This window comes from Tachysurus fulvidraco, chromosome 19 (genome assembly GCF_022655615.1).
Source record: "Tachysurus fulvidraco isolate hzauxx_2018 chromosome 19, HZAU_PFXX_2.0, whole genome shotgun sequence".
In the NCBI taxonomy this organism is placed as follows: Eukaryota; Metazoa; Chordata; class Actinopteri; order Siluriformes; family Bagridae; genus Tachysurus; species Tachysurus fulvidraco.
Window position 1 is genome coordinate 15,478,776 of NC_062536.1, and position 17,167 is coordinate 15,495,942.

The 17,167-nt window shown below is 40.1% G+C and overlaps 1 protein-coding gene across 2 annotated transcripts in view; it reads left to right on the forward strand.

Moving 5' to 3' along the window:
• The window catches only part of tspan9b (tetraspanin 9b), a 34,012-nt gene extending 18,350 nt beyond the window's left edge, over nucleotides 1-15,662 (forward strand). The window contains exons 2-8 of one of the 2 annotated variants that reach the window (XM_027151597.2): nucleotides 664-743; nucleotides 8,557-8,748; nucleotides 9,142-9,216; nucleotides 9,742-9,843; nucleotides 10,997-11,128; nucleotides 11,692-11,775; nucleotides 13,835-15,662. In XM_027151597.2, coding sequence (XP_027007398.1) covers nucleotides 681-743; nucleotides 8,557-8,748; nucleotides 9,142-9,216; nucleotides 9,742-9,843; nucleotides 10,997-11,128; nucleotides 11,692-11,775; nucleotides 13,835-13,906 — 720 coding nt within the window. In that variant the 5' untranslated portion in view covers nucleotides 664-680 and the 3' untranslated portion in view covers nucleotides 13,907-15,662. Of the gene's footprint in view, nucleotides 1-85; nucleotides 744-8,556; nucleotides 8,749-9,141; nucleotides 9,217-9,741; nucleotides 9,844-10,996; nucleotides 11,129-11,691; nucleotides 11,776-13,834 lie in introns of those variants that run through there. The other variant, XM_027151596.2, reaches the window with a different exon arrangement.
• Nucleotides 15,663-17,167: the final 1,505 nt, after the last annotated feature.

Genomic DNA, 17,167 nt, shown 5'->3' on the forward strand with positions numbered 1-17,167 from the left:
CAGAGCAGAGAGAGAAAGAGGGGGGGAGAGCGAGAGAGACCAAGAGGAGGCAGAGCAGAGAGAGAGAGAGAGAGAGAGAGAGAGTGAGTAGAGCACATTCAGCTGCAGAGAGCGAGGTGAGGTGGTGCATTAGTTGTTCAGAGGATCACTGAGAGAGCGTGCTGAGAAGTGGAAAACACATCATTTTTACACTAGAAAAAAGAAAGATGCTCTATAGCTGCTTTTTGGGAGAATAAGAGTGGGAGGATGCAGAGCTCTTGATCGTGCGCTTCACACCGAGTGTAACTTACAGGATTTCCTGGATGTCTTTTGGAGTATGTACAGCAGTCTGACTCTGTGCACTGCATCTTCTACACGATGCCTGCGTGAGTGTTGTATTCAGGATGGAGCGCTGTGAGAGCGGCGTGGCCGTGGCCGTACAGCCCAGTCCGTCCTTGGACAGCGCCGAGCTGGAGTTTGCCCAGGCTGCTCACCGCGGACACCGACTGGCTGTGGGCGCTTTCTACGGCTCCCGTCGCTCCAAGGTCCAGACTCAGCCAAATCCCGAGGAAAGCGTAGAGGGAACGGCGGCAACATGCGGGAAGCCAGCGCAGCAGAATGGGAGGGCATGTGGAGGGAAGTTTCTGGTCTTTTACCTGGACTTGTCCTTTGTTTTCTTGTTAGAATTGGAGAAGCTGAGGATGGCTCGCGGGTGCCTGTGCTGTGTCAAATACATGATGTTCCTCTTCAACCTGCTCTTCTGGGTGAGTAACCATCCTTCATGTGCTTCATGTACTGACTTCATGAGTCTTCATGCTAGAACAGTGTTCACAATGTTTTTAATTATGTGCTTGTTGTTCAGCATGTATGTATCTCTTAATTGTAGTCCATCAGATGTGTCCAGATGCTCTATGCATGTTTAGAAACAAAACTTCCATCTGGCATTGTTATGGATATTTAGATTTTTCAGAGATTTCTTTTCCACAATTAACAACACGTGATGTTCTTCAATGTAAATGTTTGCAGTTGACATTGAATTCTCAATTCTGATCGGTCACAAGGTGATCAGCTCTGACTGTGGTTGCCGTCATTTGAATGTAGATGTTTATTTGCTTTTTTAGGAAGGAGCCTCCAGTGTTAGAGATTTGCAACAGTAAGAGGAAAGGGATGTGATAGCCTAGTGTTATGTGTCCACCAAGCTGCCACTGCTGGGCCCCTGGTCAAGGCCCTTAACCCTTAATTGCTCAGTTAAATAAATTAAAATAAAATGTGGGTCATACTGGATAAGGGTGTCTGTAAATGTAAAGGATTCAGCTTTCCAATACAGGAGGGTGTTTAGAACAGAAGGCTTTCTCTGTAGCATCTGTGTTGCATCTCTGTAGCATGCGATTGTTTGGTCTAATTAACGTCAATGCAAAGAATAACGAGTGGAAGTTGAGGGAATGGCTGATTTATAGCTGCTTTAACGTGACTGACTATAAACAGATACAAATCGTTAAAAATTTTTGTTTTCGGAGAGGAATCCAGCAGTCTATTTTTTATTTTTTTTTTGGAATTGATCAGCCCAAGGTTGAATAGTTTCACACAGCAGCACACACACACACACACACACACACACATATATATATATATATATATATATATATATATATATATATATATATATATGCATTGGATTAGTAAAATTGCTGTGAGATAATATCTCTGGATCTGTTTATGCTCACACTCCAGCTCCTTTTTGACAATAACACTCGTTACTCTGTTAGAGATAAGACGAGACGTTTCAGTTCGTATCGTGTGACTAGAGACCAGATGTTTCATCTTGGCTCATTTTTCTCTGCTAACGAGGGAGTGTTTATTTACAAATGTCCCAAAGCACAGTTGGGAAAATTTCTGTCAGATAAGATCCTCTTATAATCTCCCAAAATCTCCTCTAGCTCTCTCCCAAAACTAAACCTGTCTGAAAATATCTCGCACACACACACACACACACACACACACACACACACACACACACACACACACACACACACACACACACAGAAAGAAGCTTTTAACTGGGGCACAAGTATAATTTTCCTGAGAGCTTCCTGTTGAGTTCGCAACGCAGCAGTTTAGGGTTCGGGGTTTTGCTCAGTGGCCCAGCAGTACCAATGTTGTGGTCCTGGGTTTTAAACAGTAGATATGTCTGAGCACAAATTTTCCTGTTCCTAAAATGTTATTGATTGAATTATTTAAAAAACTGTGTATCGTCTTCTGTCACAAGCCCCGCCCCCTCTCTCTGCTCCTCCTCTCTTCACTTTTTTTCTGTGGAAACCTTGACTTGTATTCAGTCAATAATTCATACAACATTGTACCTGAGGACTGAGCAGAGATCTTTATCAGGCCAACACGTATCTGTGTTAATGAGTACTATCTTCTCCTTCTATTTTCTGCTTTTTCCCGTTATAGGGGTCGTTAAGGCGAATCAACAGTTTTCACCTAACTCTATCCTCAGCATCTCCTACTCTCACACCAATTACCTTCATGTCCTCATTTAACACATCCATTTATCTCCTCTGTGGTCTTCTTTTTGAACCTCTTACCTGGCAGCTCCATCTCCAACATCCTTCGACCAATATGACCATCTTTCTCTTCTGTACATGTCCAAACCATCTCAATCTAGTCTCTCTGTCCCCAAAACAACCAACCTGAGCTGTCCCTCTGATGTGCTTGTTCCTAATCCTGTCCATCCTCATCACTCCTAAAGAGATCCTCAACATCCTCATCTCTCTAACCCATAAAGCAGAGCTGCTCTTACACTTATGCTTTTCCTTTAAGTGTTAATGAGTACTATGTTAAGTTGCATTTAGTATTTTTCCTTTTCTAATATTCTTTTGTGACCAAACTCTAGAAACTTGCAGATACACACAGATAGAAACGTGGCGTTTCCCATCATCTTCATCTCCTGAATTCCCCAGTGATTATTGCATTCCTGCAGTGTTTCTCTCCATCCACCAAGACACAAATGGACTCTGCAGGAGTTCTTTTTTAACACTGTAGGAGTAAATTCAGCTCTGTAGGAGTGCATTAAATCTTAATTAAAGTTGTGATTATCGAACTCTGCGTGAGTTTATTTAACACTGCTGGAATTATCTATGCGGTGGTGACTGAGATCAGTTCATCCTAAAAATAGCATTAACTAATTCTGAACTGTGCGGATCCAGTGGTTAGTTTAATATGGAGATTAACTGTGTGTGTATGTATCTGTCTGTCTCTGTTTCTGTGTATCTCTGTCTGTCTGTATGTGTATCTCTATCTGTGTCCATGTGTTTTTGTCTGTCTGTGTGTATCTGTTTGTCTATGTATTTCTGTCTGTCTGCGTATGTGTCCCTGTCTGTCTGTTTTCCTGTGTACCTCTGTCTGTCTGCGTGTGTTTTTTTTCCAGCCTTGGACTCCGGGATTAAATGTATATGAGAAATGTAGTGAGAGATGCAGCTCATCTGTCTCAGAAGGTTATACATGTTGAGATTCTTTTCTGTTCACCACGGCTATAAACAGTGGTTATGTGCATCACTGTAGTTTTCCTGCCTTCGCATAACATTCAAGTCATCCTCGTCTGATCTCTTCATCAAGGTCCTTTTTCCCTATAGATCCATCATGCAATATCTTTGTTTTTCTTTCCCAGTTTGTTTAATCACTAAAGCCTTTTGTGTGTAGAAATCTGAGGAGTTTCTGAAGTCCTCAATCCAGCCCATCTGGCACCAATACACATTTTGTTCTCCATTACGACGTTTGATTGGAATAATAATAGGTTTTGTAACGAGCCTTTCTGTCTCTCCTTAAGCTCTCCGTCACATTCAGTATTACACGTAAGTAGATAAAAAGTCGTTCTCAGTCTGGACATACATTTTAACATAACAGTTACGTTTATTAAAGGGATGCAGATGTCTGAACTGATGTCATCTGGGTTATTTTAAACTGACCAATTTATTACTCATGATGTTGATTAAATGTAGAAGAAATCGTATGTATGAAATGTTCTTCAATCTTGGGGGCACAAACTTTTGCACTCCTCTGTAATGGAAGTAATAAACAATAATGTACTTTTTTATGTCCTATTTGGTCTGTGGTGTTTTTAGAAATATACTTACATGAATATGGTGTGTGTGCGCGCACGTGTGTGTGTGTGTGGGGCGCTCATGGTTGATGATTAATTTTTCATGAATCATTCGGTGTTAGAGATCCTGATGACCCTCTTGCTGATGTTTAATTCAGGAGACTTAAAGCAGTAGCTAGACCTCTACACATCACTTACAGAACACACACACACACACACACACACACTCGCGCACACTAAGTGGTAGGTTTTTTTTAAGAAGCGTAAGTGATGTATAGTCATAGTCTGCTGAAGCAGCACTTTTTCCCACTGTTCTAACTGTGACTCCGCCATTATTTATTAAACCGTGCTCTCTTTTCTCTGCTTTATTCTCTTTATCTATGTTCTCTGTGTGTGTCTGTGTGTGTGTGCGTCTGTGTGTGCGTCTGTGTGTGCGTCTGTGTGTGCGTCTGTGTGTGTGTGTGTGTGTGTGTGTGTGTGTGTGTGTGTGAGAGAGAGAGAAAGAGAGAGAAAGAGAAAGAATTGGGAGAACACATTAAAAGAAAAGGTTTTGATCGATTCACAGCCCAGAGCAATCTAGCCTTAAATTGAGCAGGATCATTAAACTGCCTTTTCCACTTTTCCACACACCTACCCAATATTCTAAGCTGATTCAAGGTTGTCTCTGTGTGTGTGTGTGTCTGTGTGTCTGTGTGTGTGTGTGTGTGTGTGTGTGTGTGTGTGTGTGTGTGTGTGTGTGTGTCTGTGTGTGTGTCTGTGTGTGTGTGTGTGCACATGTGCTCGTGCGTGTGCACGTGCTAACGCAGCCTGAACACAAAATCTTTATCACAGTCCCTCACTGAACTGCACAGATTCTTTGTGCTTGTCTGATTTTTCCCCTTTTCTTTTCCACCTTGAATCTTTTGTCAGTTTTTCTCTCCATGCTTTCTAAAAAAAATTGGATTTTTCTTCTTTTTTTTTTTTGACACATTAATCCTACTCTCTGCAGTCTGCTGTCTCACCATGAGTCCTCACCGGAGTCCAGGTGCATGCTGAGCATTTTAACACAGGCTAAGCTGCTCTGTGCTTCTTTCTCTTTTTTTTTAAATCATACATTAAGAGGTAGGTGTGTGTGTGTGTGTGTTTCAGTAGCTGTGCATTTCAGTAGGTTTTACATAACACTACCTAAAAGGTCTGATGTCCTCCTGTTATCATTCAAGTAGCACCTCACCAAGGATCATTCTATTTTTGATCTGCAAACAAACACATACAGGAAAAAGTGTTTTTTTGTTTGTTTGTTTTTTTGGGGGTCTTTTTATGTTACATAACTGAGAAATCATCCAATGGGTAAGTAGTGTGCTTTTAGTTATTAAAACTCTGAGCTCTGTGAATTCTTCAAAATACTCCTGTGGTTCCATAAAAGTGAGCAATCTGAAGAGATTTTAATGACCGGTTGTGTTTTATCATCTCTGTAACACACACGTATGCAGAATGTGAGTGTGAGAGAGAGGGAGACAGAGAGAGAGAAAGAGAAAGAGAGATAGAGAGAGAGACACTACACAGCAGTATATAATATAAAGCAGAGAGAGACACTACACAGCAGTATATAATATAAAGCAGAGAGAGACACTACACAGCAGTATATAATATAAAGCAGAGAGAGACACTACACAGCAGTATATAATATAAAGCAGAGAGAGACACTACACAGCAGTATATAATATAAAGCAGAGAGAGAGACACTACACAGCAGTATATAATATAAAGCAGAGAGAGAGACACTACACAGCAGTATATAATATAAAGCAGAGAGAGACACTACACAGCAGTATATAATATAAAGCAGAGAGAGACACTACACAGCAGTATATAATATAAAGCAGAGAGAGACACTACACAGCAGTATATAATATAAAGCAGAGAGAGACACTACACAGCAGTATATAATATAAAGCAGAGAGAGAGACACTACACAGCAGTATATAATATAAAGCAGAGAGAGACACTACACAGCAGTATATAATATAAAGCAGAGAGAGACACTACACAGCAGTATATAATATAAAGCAGAGAGAGACACTACACAGCAGTATATAATATAAAGCAGAGAGAGACACTACACAGCAGTATATAATATAAAGCAGAGAGAGACACTACACAGCAGTATATAATATAAAGCAGAGAGAGACACTACACAGCAGTATATAATATAAAGCAGAGAGAGACACTACACAGCAGTATATAATATAAAGCAGAGAGAGACACTACACAGCAGTATATAATATAAAGCAGAGAGAGAGACACTACACAGCAGTATATAATATAAAGCAGAGAGAGAGACACTACACAGCAGTATATAATATAAAGCAGAGAGAGACACTACACAGCAGTATATAATATAAAGCAGAGAGAGACACTACACAGCAGTATATAATATAAAGCAGAGAGAGACACTACACAGCAGTATATAATATAAAGCAGAGAGAGACACTACACAGCAGTATATAATATAAAGCAGAGAGAGACACTACACAGCAGTATATAATATAAAGCAGAGAGAGACACTACACAGCAGTATATAATATAAAGCAGAGAGAGACACTACACAGCAGTATATAATATAAAGCAGAGAGAGACACTACACAGCAGTATATAATATAAAGCAGAGAGAGACACTACACAGCAGTATATAATATAAAGCAGAGAGAGAGACACTACACAGCAGTATATAATATAAAGCAGAGAGAGACACTACACAGCAGTATATACAGTATATTCTGCACTATAAAGCGCACCTAAGAGCCTTAAATTTTCTCAAAAATCAGCCATGCGCCTAATAATCCGGTGCGCCTTATGTGTGCACTGAGTTCCAAAAATCTGTACAATTGTTGTTGTGTGACTTTAATAAGCGTAATTATTAATAGTAATAGTAATTATTTTCACACACCAGTTGGTTGTACTTTTTCAATAAGAACAGATTTGTAATCATTTTTAGTTTATGATTGTCGCATTGATTCATTTCAGTTGTTGCCTTGAATTATCGTTCCATGCCTAGTTTAGCTATTAAAAATGGCAGGAAGTGTAAATCTGTAGATTCCCCCATTGTGTTTATGGGGTGTACCTACTTTAGATTTATAGCAAACGGCTTTATCCAGTGCGGCTTACATCTACCTCATTTATGTAGCTGAGCATTTGGGTGTTAAATGCCTTGCTCAGTGGCCCAGCATTGGCAGCCTGGTCACCCTGGGATTTGAACACACAAGCTTCCGATCAGTAGTCCAACACCTTAACGGCGGGGTGCACGATCTCTGAAAGACAATGTTGACATTTGAAATCACCTAAACAAACACGCCCCTAACCCAAATGGGTGTCACCCCTGTTTTGATAGTTTCGGCCCACACAACTTATGGCGGAACCTGCTGGGGCAGCTGGCCGAGGGTACATTTTTATCAATTAATGATCTTGGTGTGTAATACTATGGTAATAAAGGTCAAATGTGTTTTTGTAGTACTGTGTGTTGTACTTTGAAAGGTTTAGCACCGTTTCACACGGAAGACGACGTTCAACACCTAGAACCCAAGGCAGAGGTAACGGCAGAAGTATCCGCCATGTCAATCTTTCAATCGCTTTCGGCTAATGTCAGACATGTGCACTGAACACTCTCTTCGCCGCACATTGAGAAAACACGCCCCTTTCTGCTAATTGGCTACATGTTTGTTTTGTTAGTTTTCTGAAGCATTTTGGAAACATCATGCAGGGTGTAGGGTGCATCATGCAACAACTGAAGAAACAAGAATAGTCTACGAGAGAATGTGACAGTCGGAGTCAGTCGGATGATGCAGCAAGATTATAAAATAAAACAAACCAGTAAAGCAACAGAATTGCTTCAAAAGAAAATGTGTGCTTTGTCTCCGGACCAGAGGCCAGACTTTAACCCCTCAGAGATGTCGTGGCACATTCATGCAACAATTTGAATTTGTTTCATCAAAATTCTGGAAAAATTGATGACCTAAAAGTCTAGTGGGGAGCAAAGGTCTGAAATTTCTTCTCACTGTTAATGAAACAACACAAATAAACCATATGAATTCTAGCTGACTTTCCGAGCCCGTGAAAACTGCTAGAAACTGGTGGACAGATTGGTGCTGTTGTTGGTTATTAGATCCAAAATCTTGGGAAATAGTGTGTGTGGGTGGAACATTTGTGTGTGTGTGTGTGTGTGTGTGTGTGTGTGTGTGTGTGTGTGTGTGTGTGTGTGTGTGTGTGTGTGTGTGTGTGTGTGTGTGTGTGAAGAAGGAATACTAACCACCTGGGGCTCCATTCTTTATGTTTCGTTCACTTTAAACTACAATTGAATTTCTGTTTTGCTCAAGGTTATTACTTTCCATACAGCATACATGTAAGAGTTATAAAAAAAGTAATAGTAATCTCTCTCTCTCTCTCTCTCTCTCTCTCTCTCTCTCTCTCTCTCTCTCTCTCTCTCTCTCTCTCTCTCTCTCCAGTTATCAGGCTGTGGTTTACTGGGAGTAGGGATCTGGCTCTCCATGTCTCAGGGGAGCTTCGCCACATTCTCTCCCTCCTTCCCCTCGCTCTCGGCCGCCAATCTGGTCATCATCCTGGGCTCTATCGTCATGGTGACAGGCTTCCTGGGTTGTATGGGTGCCATCAAGGAGAACAAGTGCCTGTTGCTGAGTGTGAGTGAACAGCTTTGATTCTTGCAGTGTGCTAGCCCAGGAATCATTTATACAATTTATATACATATATACACTCTTGTTTTTGTGATTGCACAAATTAATTCCACAATATATAGAGGAGCTTGCAGGTTTTCAAATTTATAGCAGATTTGCTGCAGATTTGGGCCAAGACATCACAGCTAGCATTCACCAAAATACTCTTGCATTCATGTCGTCGATCAGCCAAGATGCATCACCAAATATGAAAATAAAATCGAGCCTTTTTGGCCACAACAATCACAAATAACTCCTAAAATCATAGACTGGATAATAAGGCAACATTGACCTTATAGAAATGTCTAAATGTAGGAATATTTCATAAGTTTTGTTTTTGTACTTTTTTTTCCCATCTAGTTCTTCATTGTCCTGTTGATAATTCTGCTGGCAGAGTTGATTCTCCTCATCCTCTTCTTTGTCTATACAGATAAGGTAAAGCACGAACATTTACAAAACAGGGAAATCTGATTCAGTTCTTAAATCTCACTTTTCATCTGCGAGCCTGAGGCTTTGCCACTTACAGGAGTAAAAATCCAGTTTGTTTGTTTGGATAATATTCACACTTTTAAATTCACATCAACATTAAGTCTTATGTACATCCAGTAATCCCAAAGATAATCAGGTGTCAAATTCCTTTAAAAAACAAAAAACATTTGCTCACTTCTTGTTGTTTTTTTATTGTTATTTTATTTCCTGCCTTATTCTGTAAACCCTCAGATCAACAGTATCTGAACCAATCAATCCAGCCTGTTTTGACAGCAGCTAACATGCTAAAGTCATATTCAAGACATTATCTTTTAGTTATTGAGGTGTCTTTGAATCCATTGTACTGCCGCACGTACAAGTGTTCCTAATAAAGTGGCCACTGAATATATGCTGAATGGAAAGTGCAAAATGGAAAGGAACAGCTATATAACAGACCGAATAAGAGTGATAGAAGTGTGAACTGTCTTGCAGGTGAGTGAGAATGCACAGCAGGACCTGAAGGAGGGTCTGCAACTGTACAACACTGACAACAACATCGGACTGCGCAACGCATGGAACATCATCCAGTCTGAGGTGTGTGTGAAGGTGTGAGGGCAGGTGGGTCAGTGGGTGGGTGTGAGAGTATGGGGGCGTTACTGTGAGTGTGGGTGTGTGCTAGTGTTTGTGTGTATATGAGAGTGTGTGTGCTTGTAGGTGTGTGTTTGTGTGTGAGTGGGTGGGAGAATGTGTGCACGAGTGTGCAGTTTTGCATACGGGTAATTCTATGTAAGAATTATGAATAATATAAGAATAAATTCAAATTTTATTTTTCACCTACATAATCATACACATTATGCATTACATGCAGCGAAATGCTTTTTATGACTGTCCGTGTTCTCAGAAGAGTCAAAATAAAAACAGTCAGAAATGAAATTAAAAGTAAAATAAAACAAAAAAAATAATATGAATATTATTTTAAAGAATAGGAAGAATAAAATGAAATTTGCTGTTCAAGGTAAAACAAAGTTTGATCTTCTCTGTACCATATCCCCAATTCCCTGATTATATATTCTTTTAAAAAATACATTTATATAAAGTGTTTGCTTCACACCTCTGGGGTTAGGGGTTTAATTCAAGCCTCTGCTCTGTGTGTACAGACTTGGAATGTTTCTTCCCTTTGCATCAGGGTTTTCTCCCCAGTCCATAGTCATATGTTGTTGGCTGATCGTGTCTGTAGTGTGTGAATGAGTGTGTGAGATTGTGATGGGTCGACACCCTGTCCAAGGCTGTTCCCTGTTTCCACCGGGAGAGACTACAGTTACAGACTACAGTTCCCTGCAACCCTGTGTAGGATAAACAGGACAGAAAATATACTGGTGGATGACATATAGAGGAGCGCATTGATATAAACCTGTGGTTCGTCTTGCGTCTGGAAGTACTGTAAGAGCTGCTGGTATAAAAGATAAATAAATATTCTCTGACCAAGCAGAGTTAAGAAGTCAGCAGCACTGAGGTGTTAATAGGTTTTAGTCAATGACTAATGATGAATATAATACACTGTGTGTGTGTGTGTGTGTGTGTGCATGTGTGTGTGTGTGTGTGTGTGTGTGTGTGTGTTTAGCTTTAGCAGAGGTTTTAGATTTTAGCTGTGGCAAAACAGTTACTGATTTTAGCAAATGTTTCCATGAATTTTGGATGAAGCAACAACCTTCAAACTCTCTCCCTAACTCTCTCTCTCTATCTGCAGTGGCAGTGTTGTGGTGTAAGTGGGCACACAGATTGGCACGATGCCCTTCCTGATAAGACAGTCCCAGACCGCTGTTGTCAGGAGCATTATAAAGAATGTGGGCGCAATTCCAGTAATGTCTTCTGGTCTCAGGTAAGTCACAAAAACTTTTTTTATTTTTATTTTTTGAGTGTAAAACAAGCTTCTGCTTAAATAAATAAATAAATAGTTTGATGTAATCACACTCACACTGGGCCTTGCTATCACATGCACACGCTCAATCCAGCTATTAGCTGATACCCGGATTTTAGCCTAATCAGATTATTCCACATGTATACTGTTAGACTGATATCTCTCTCTAACTGTGTTTGAGGAAAGAAACTGGGGAGTGAAGTAAAATGTAGGGTTGAAATCAGTATTATGTGGATATCACTTTTTCATACACATCAAGTCATTTGTGCTTCCATTAAACCGATTAGTTTATATAAGACCATGCATAAAAGAAATTCCTATTGGAAATCTAAGGCCATTTATTCAGAACCTCATAGTGAATTGGCTCCTTTAGAACATGAGATTTTGTGCGGCGTTCCTAGTACTTTGTTTTTCCACAATCCAGTTGGGTTTTAATTGAAACTACAAGGGATATCGTTACTACTGGATACGAGTCCCTATTAGACTTAAATGCACTCAGTGTGTATTTGTGCTTTGACTGCTAGGGCTGCTACGAGAAGGTGGTGGACTGGCTGGATGATAACAAACATCTGTTGGGCACCATCGCTATGTGTGTGCTGGTCATACAGGTATTTAAAGCATTACATTACATATACACTAAGACATCCACACACCTGCTGGATAAGTGCAAACAATAAGGCCATCCTTAAAAATATTTTGGTTTGCAGTAAAAAAAAAAAAGTGTTGATAAGGTAGGTCTATATATTATATATAATTTAAACAAATTATCATATCGTGATGTCACTGACTGGGTCTTCAACCCGTGCCTTCGGGCACATCATTACAAACCTCATTTGCAACCGACAAGTTAAAGCAGTGTCCAGCTGTTTTAATGTATTTTTTAGATGTATTATGGTGCCCGAACATGTATGACTTTTAACGGTGACGGTGAACATTTTGTTTACTGCAGACGCAGCCATCATTACCGAGCGCGAACCGTTGACTCTAACAGTGAATGAGAGAGAATGAGATGAAGCGAACGCACAGGCCATAGTGTGACATCCGGTAACCAATAGTGTAAACATAGATGATGTCACGGGTTTTTATTTAAAATAAAGAATGTAGCCTTCGTTTGTATGTAGGCCTAGGCAATTTATATATTTACAATACTTACTAAAATATAATTAATATTATTTTATTGCTTTTGTATAAGGAAAACACAAATTTACAACCGGCAAATCGGTCCGACTTAAAGCAAAAAAATAATAATTGAGTCGGTCCTAAATTGACAGGGTCGGTCGGGTTACGGCAAACAAGAATATTTTTAAGGCCTTGTTCATTAGTCAAGTAAAATTGGGTGTTAATGTAAAACATTTGTATGAAAAAATTCCCACAGCATTTACACAGCTTTTGTAAACGCTGCTTTTCTTCATATTCATGTTCGTATGTTGATAAATGGTTTGTTGCCTCCTACAAAACTCCACAGAAGGTTAAGCTCACAGAGTGGAAAGTGTAGAATGGCCAAAAAATCAATGAAAATTCAGAAGTTGAAATACTTTTGACTCATGTCTATAAAAGTCCTGCCTATAAAAAGTATTTAGCGACACAATCAGCAGTCACAGCATCTGAAACGGCAAACATATGGAGAGAAATTACAGCAGTGATTCAGTGAAGTGAGATCAAAGGAAAATGATTCAACACAAACTGAGTGAATGAGAGAATTTCTCTGCTACCTGCCGAGGCCAAACCATGGCAAAATTCTTAAAACTGCCGAGAAGACGAAGCTAAAGGAAGCGACCTATATTCCAGCTTTCATCCTCTGCTGGTCTTAAAATGTCTGGGCATCATGTGCTAACTGTTCCCATATTATCAATTCTGTAATTTGTCCCAGGGTTGGGGGTTCGATTCCCACCTCCGCCTTGTGTGTGTGGAGTTTGCATGTTCTCCCCGTGCCTCGGGGGTTTCCTCCGGGTACTCCGGTTTCCTCCCCCAGGCCAAAGACATGCATGGTAGGTTGATTGGCATCTCTGGAAAATTGTCCGTAGCGTGTGAGTGAATGAGAGTCTGTGTGTGTATTTGTCCTAGCCACATAAAGTGCATCAGGACAAATACACTAACTAGCGCCAACAGCGTGTATTCCAGTGGTGTCCAATCTTACCCGGAAAGGGCCGGTTTGGGTGCAGGTTTTCATTCCAACCAAGCAGAAGCCACACCAGAGTCTACTAAAAGCCCAGAACAACTGGAACAAGTGGAATCAGGTGTGGCTTCTGCTTGGTTGGACATCCTCCCTCACACACACACACACACACACACACACACACACACACACACACACACACACACACACACCCGGCCCTTTCCGGATAAGATTGGATTCTGGTGTATTCTGTATATTATATAAGACATTGTGCAAAAGTAGAGCTTTGTGAACAAAGAGGTTTCTTGTAAACATTTACATATTTTTCTGCCTTCTGCACAGTTTAAAAGAAAACATGATCACTAAAAAGCTTCAATTAGATTATTTGAGAAAACCATACATTAGTCTTTACCCTCACCAGTTTGGATGTGTCCTGTGATTGGGGAAAGATGGCTGGTGGGTGGGAGGTAATTGGCAGGTGACCTAGTGACATTTTAAATATCTATTCTATCCAGTTTAACTCTACACTGATGTCATTTCCTGTCTTGCAGCTCCTCGGCATGGCGTTCTCCATGACACTGTACCAGCAGATTCACAGAGTGGGGAAGAAGTACAATGCCTAAAGGAAGGGATTTACACCTCATTAACAAAAAAGCAGCCCAGAAAACCTTTATAGTCCATTATGCTTCCTGCATCTTTCCATTTCTGGACACTACCAAGCATTATAGACTGTGTGTCTAAACATTAATTCCAGTACGGTTTTATGATGTATGTTTAAAAAAAAAATTCCAAACACGTGTTAAGGAATCGGTAAAAGGCAGAGGTAATATCTGGTTGGAAGCAGATGCAAATGAAATATTTTGGAGATGAAATTTTGGCTCCTCGTGTACAGCAGGATTAACGAGCCACCATAGTTCCACTGTTCCTATAATGCATTCCTTCATAGAGGAAAAAAGATGGGATTTATTACTCACTGCTGAAGACTGCCTATTTGTACAATAATGTACCTTCTCTTTCTCTCATGCTCACACGTTGTTTCCTCATATCTCATATATTGACTAGAAAAGCATGTAACGCAGATATCTTTGGAGGAGCTAACTGTATAGTTGTGCACTTTGTTCACTTGCCCTTTTTATCCTATAAATAGATGAATATAATCCTGTTTATTATGCCTGTGTGTGTGTGTGTGTGTGTGTGTGTGTGTGTGTGTGTGTGTGTGTGTGTGTGTGTGTGTGTGTGTGTGTGTGTGTGTGTGTGTGCGCGGACCGTGTGGGCAGAGAAAAGTTTTCCACCAAACTAAAACTCTGCCTTTAGGCCACAATATATCAGTTTCCTTTGCTTTCCTTTTTTTCTTTGTTTTGTGCTTCTTCCCTCACTCTCTCTGTCTCTCTTGTTTCTTTTTTCTCTCTATCTCTTTTCTTTCTGTCTGGTTCTTTTGTTCTAATGTTCTTACTGATATTTTTTTCGGTCACACCTTCCCAGCCGAGGTGAATGAGCCATAGAGTGCATGTTATAAGACTCAGAGTGAGAGAAAGAGAAACATAGAGATCGATAAAGGACTCGACATCAGAACATCAAACAAAACGTCAATTCAAAGGCGAGTTTTAGAAACAGTCCACATTTATGAAGCTTATACACACTGAGTCATAAAGTTTTTCATTTCCTGCTGTCCCTCATGTGTTCAGGATTGTTTTATGTGTACTTTATTCGATACTTTAATCAAGTCACGATCTATTATATTTAAACTCCCAAAAGGAAAACGATTGTTTCCTACTACTTTCATAGTTTCTTCTTTTGTGTACATATCAGGGCGAGATTGCTTTTTGATTTTCTGAGGTAAATGCAGTCAATGTTAAGAGGTTTATCTGCTGGAAAATTTCATCATCAGTATGAGGAGTAAAAATCCACTTTCATCTAATATGCAGAAACATATTTCCTTTTCCAATGATTATGAACAAGTTATGGGTGGTGTCACATTACAGCCGAGGGATCCCCAGTTCGGTCACGGACTCTGGTTGCTGTGTTTATGGAGTTTTGTTTGGTTTCCTTTGAGATCTCCAGTTTCCTCCTGCCATCCAAAAACATGCTGTCTAAAATAAAATTGTCTCTTTTTCGTGTCACTGTGTGTGGGGTTGTGTGTGACTGTGTGTCACTGTGTGTGGGATTGTTTGTGTTGCTGTATGTATGTGATGGAGGGTGTAGGGTCTGTGTTGTGGAGGGTTGGGTGTGGATGTATGCGCCGTCTTCAGGCTGAGTTCCCATTCGCATTTTATGTCTAATACCAGAAATAAGCACCGGATCCACTGCAGCCCTGACAAGTATAAAGTGTATATTGATTGTAAAGGAATCAATGATGAATTAAAGGCATTTCTTCTTGTAGTACTTTCTCTGACTCGACCTCAGATATGCTGATGATTCCCAACCAGACCGAACTTGAGAAGGAGAATGCTGACTCAGGATTGGCCTGACAGGATGCTCCTGAAATTGGACACGGTTTATGACCGAAAGAAGCTGATTTCATCAAGTAAACATAACCATTAGCATCTACTTAATGAGACCTTCTAGTGGGAACTTAAGAGTTTGTGTTCATCAGGTGTGTCCCAGCCCCTTTAGGAAGTGAAGGAACTTTAACTATCCACTACTCAATGTCAGAAGGTACCACCCCAGGGCATCAGTGCAGCAGTAAATAAACATGGTTTCATTTGGATATAAGTGGCCTTATGGATTTTTCTCAGAAAGTTTCTGTTTGGAGGTTTTCTGGAAGGTAAACCATCTGTGGGCTAGAATGAAGAAAATTAAAGACTATTTCTCAGAGTGACTGAAGAAACCTTTAGAGTGCTAGAGAGGACCTATGTTTTGGGTCTACCAAGGAGATTTCTATTCTCTTGGACAAAGTCACATTAAAATTCCTTTAGCCACTCTTGTCTACTAAGAGCTCCTGGAATTATTTGCCACTTTTATGGCAACTTGGGGTTCCTGAAAAGTCTTAGGATTAATGGCATTATTTAGTTTTATTTGATAGACTCATTAGTTGTAGGGTTCAATATAAACTCCTTAAGGAATCCCCTCAGTAAAGCAAACTGAAGAAGCCTCATGACAGATAAATGTGGTGTAATAAAGATATTTGTTCTTCTGGACAAGTATGGTTTCCAAGGACGTGATAGACTCCTTCATGGCACCTTTATGGGTTATTAAGGGTTTGTATGACTGTTTCTGTTTCTAATTTGTCTAAAATATTTTACCTTTTCCAAGAGAAAAAACCTTTGCTGAGGGTTCTGCATAGATTCTTTAAGGTTTCCATAGAAGTAAACACTAAAGAAGCTCTCAACTAGATAGTAACCCCAGTGGTTCCTCCTAGAGTCTCTTTATGCCACTGGTTAGCACGAGGCCCTATCGAGTCATTTAGTCATTGGTAAATTTTTAGTAACCCAGGATTTGATGACAGTTCCTCACATTGTACCATTCACACAAGCTGCCACTGTTGGGCACTTGAGCACTATTAATCGTTTCTGTTCCAAAGAGCTGTATCATGGCTGACCCTGTCCTCTGACTCTAACTTCCTAAAATATATATATATATGCGGAGGAAAGAATTTCATTGTGGTGTAATGTATATGTGACAAATAAAGGATTTTTCTTCTGCAGACCTGCACACACTCATTCACAACTATGGGTGAATTTATGTAGAAGTTTGACCTTCTGTCTTGTTTTGGGATTAGAGAGGATGGAAACCCATGCAGATACAGGCGGGAATGTACAAAACTCAACACAGACAGTAACCCGGACTCACAACCGACTCCCAAATTATCCCCACTTGTCACATCAACATTTTTCAAGAACCAGATGTTTTGTCAATGATTTTATCCAGAGGTTTCTAAAGAGCCT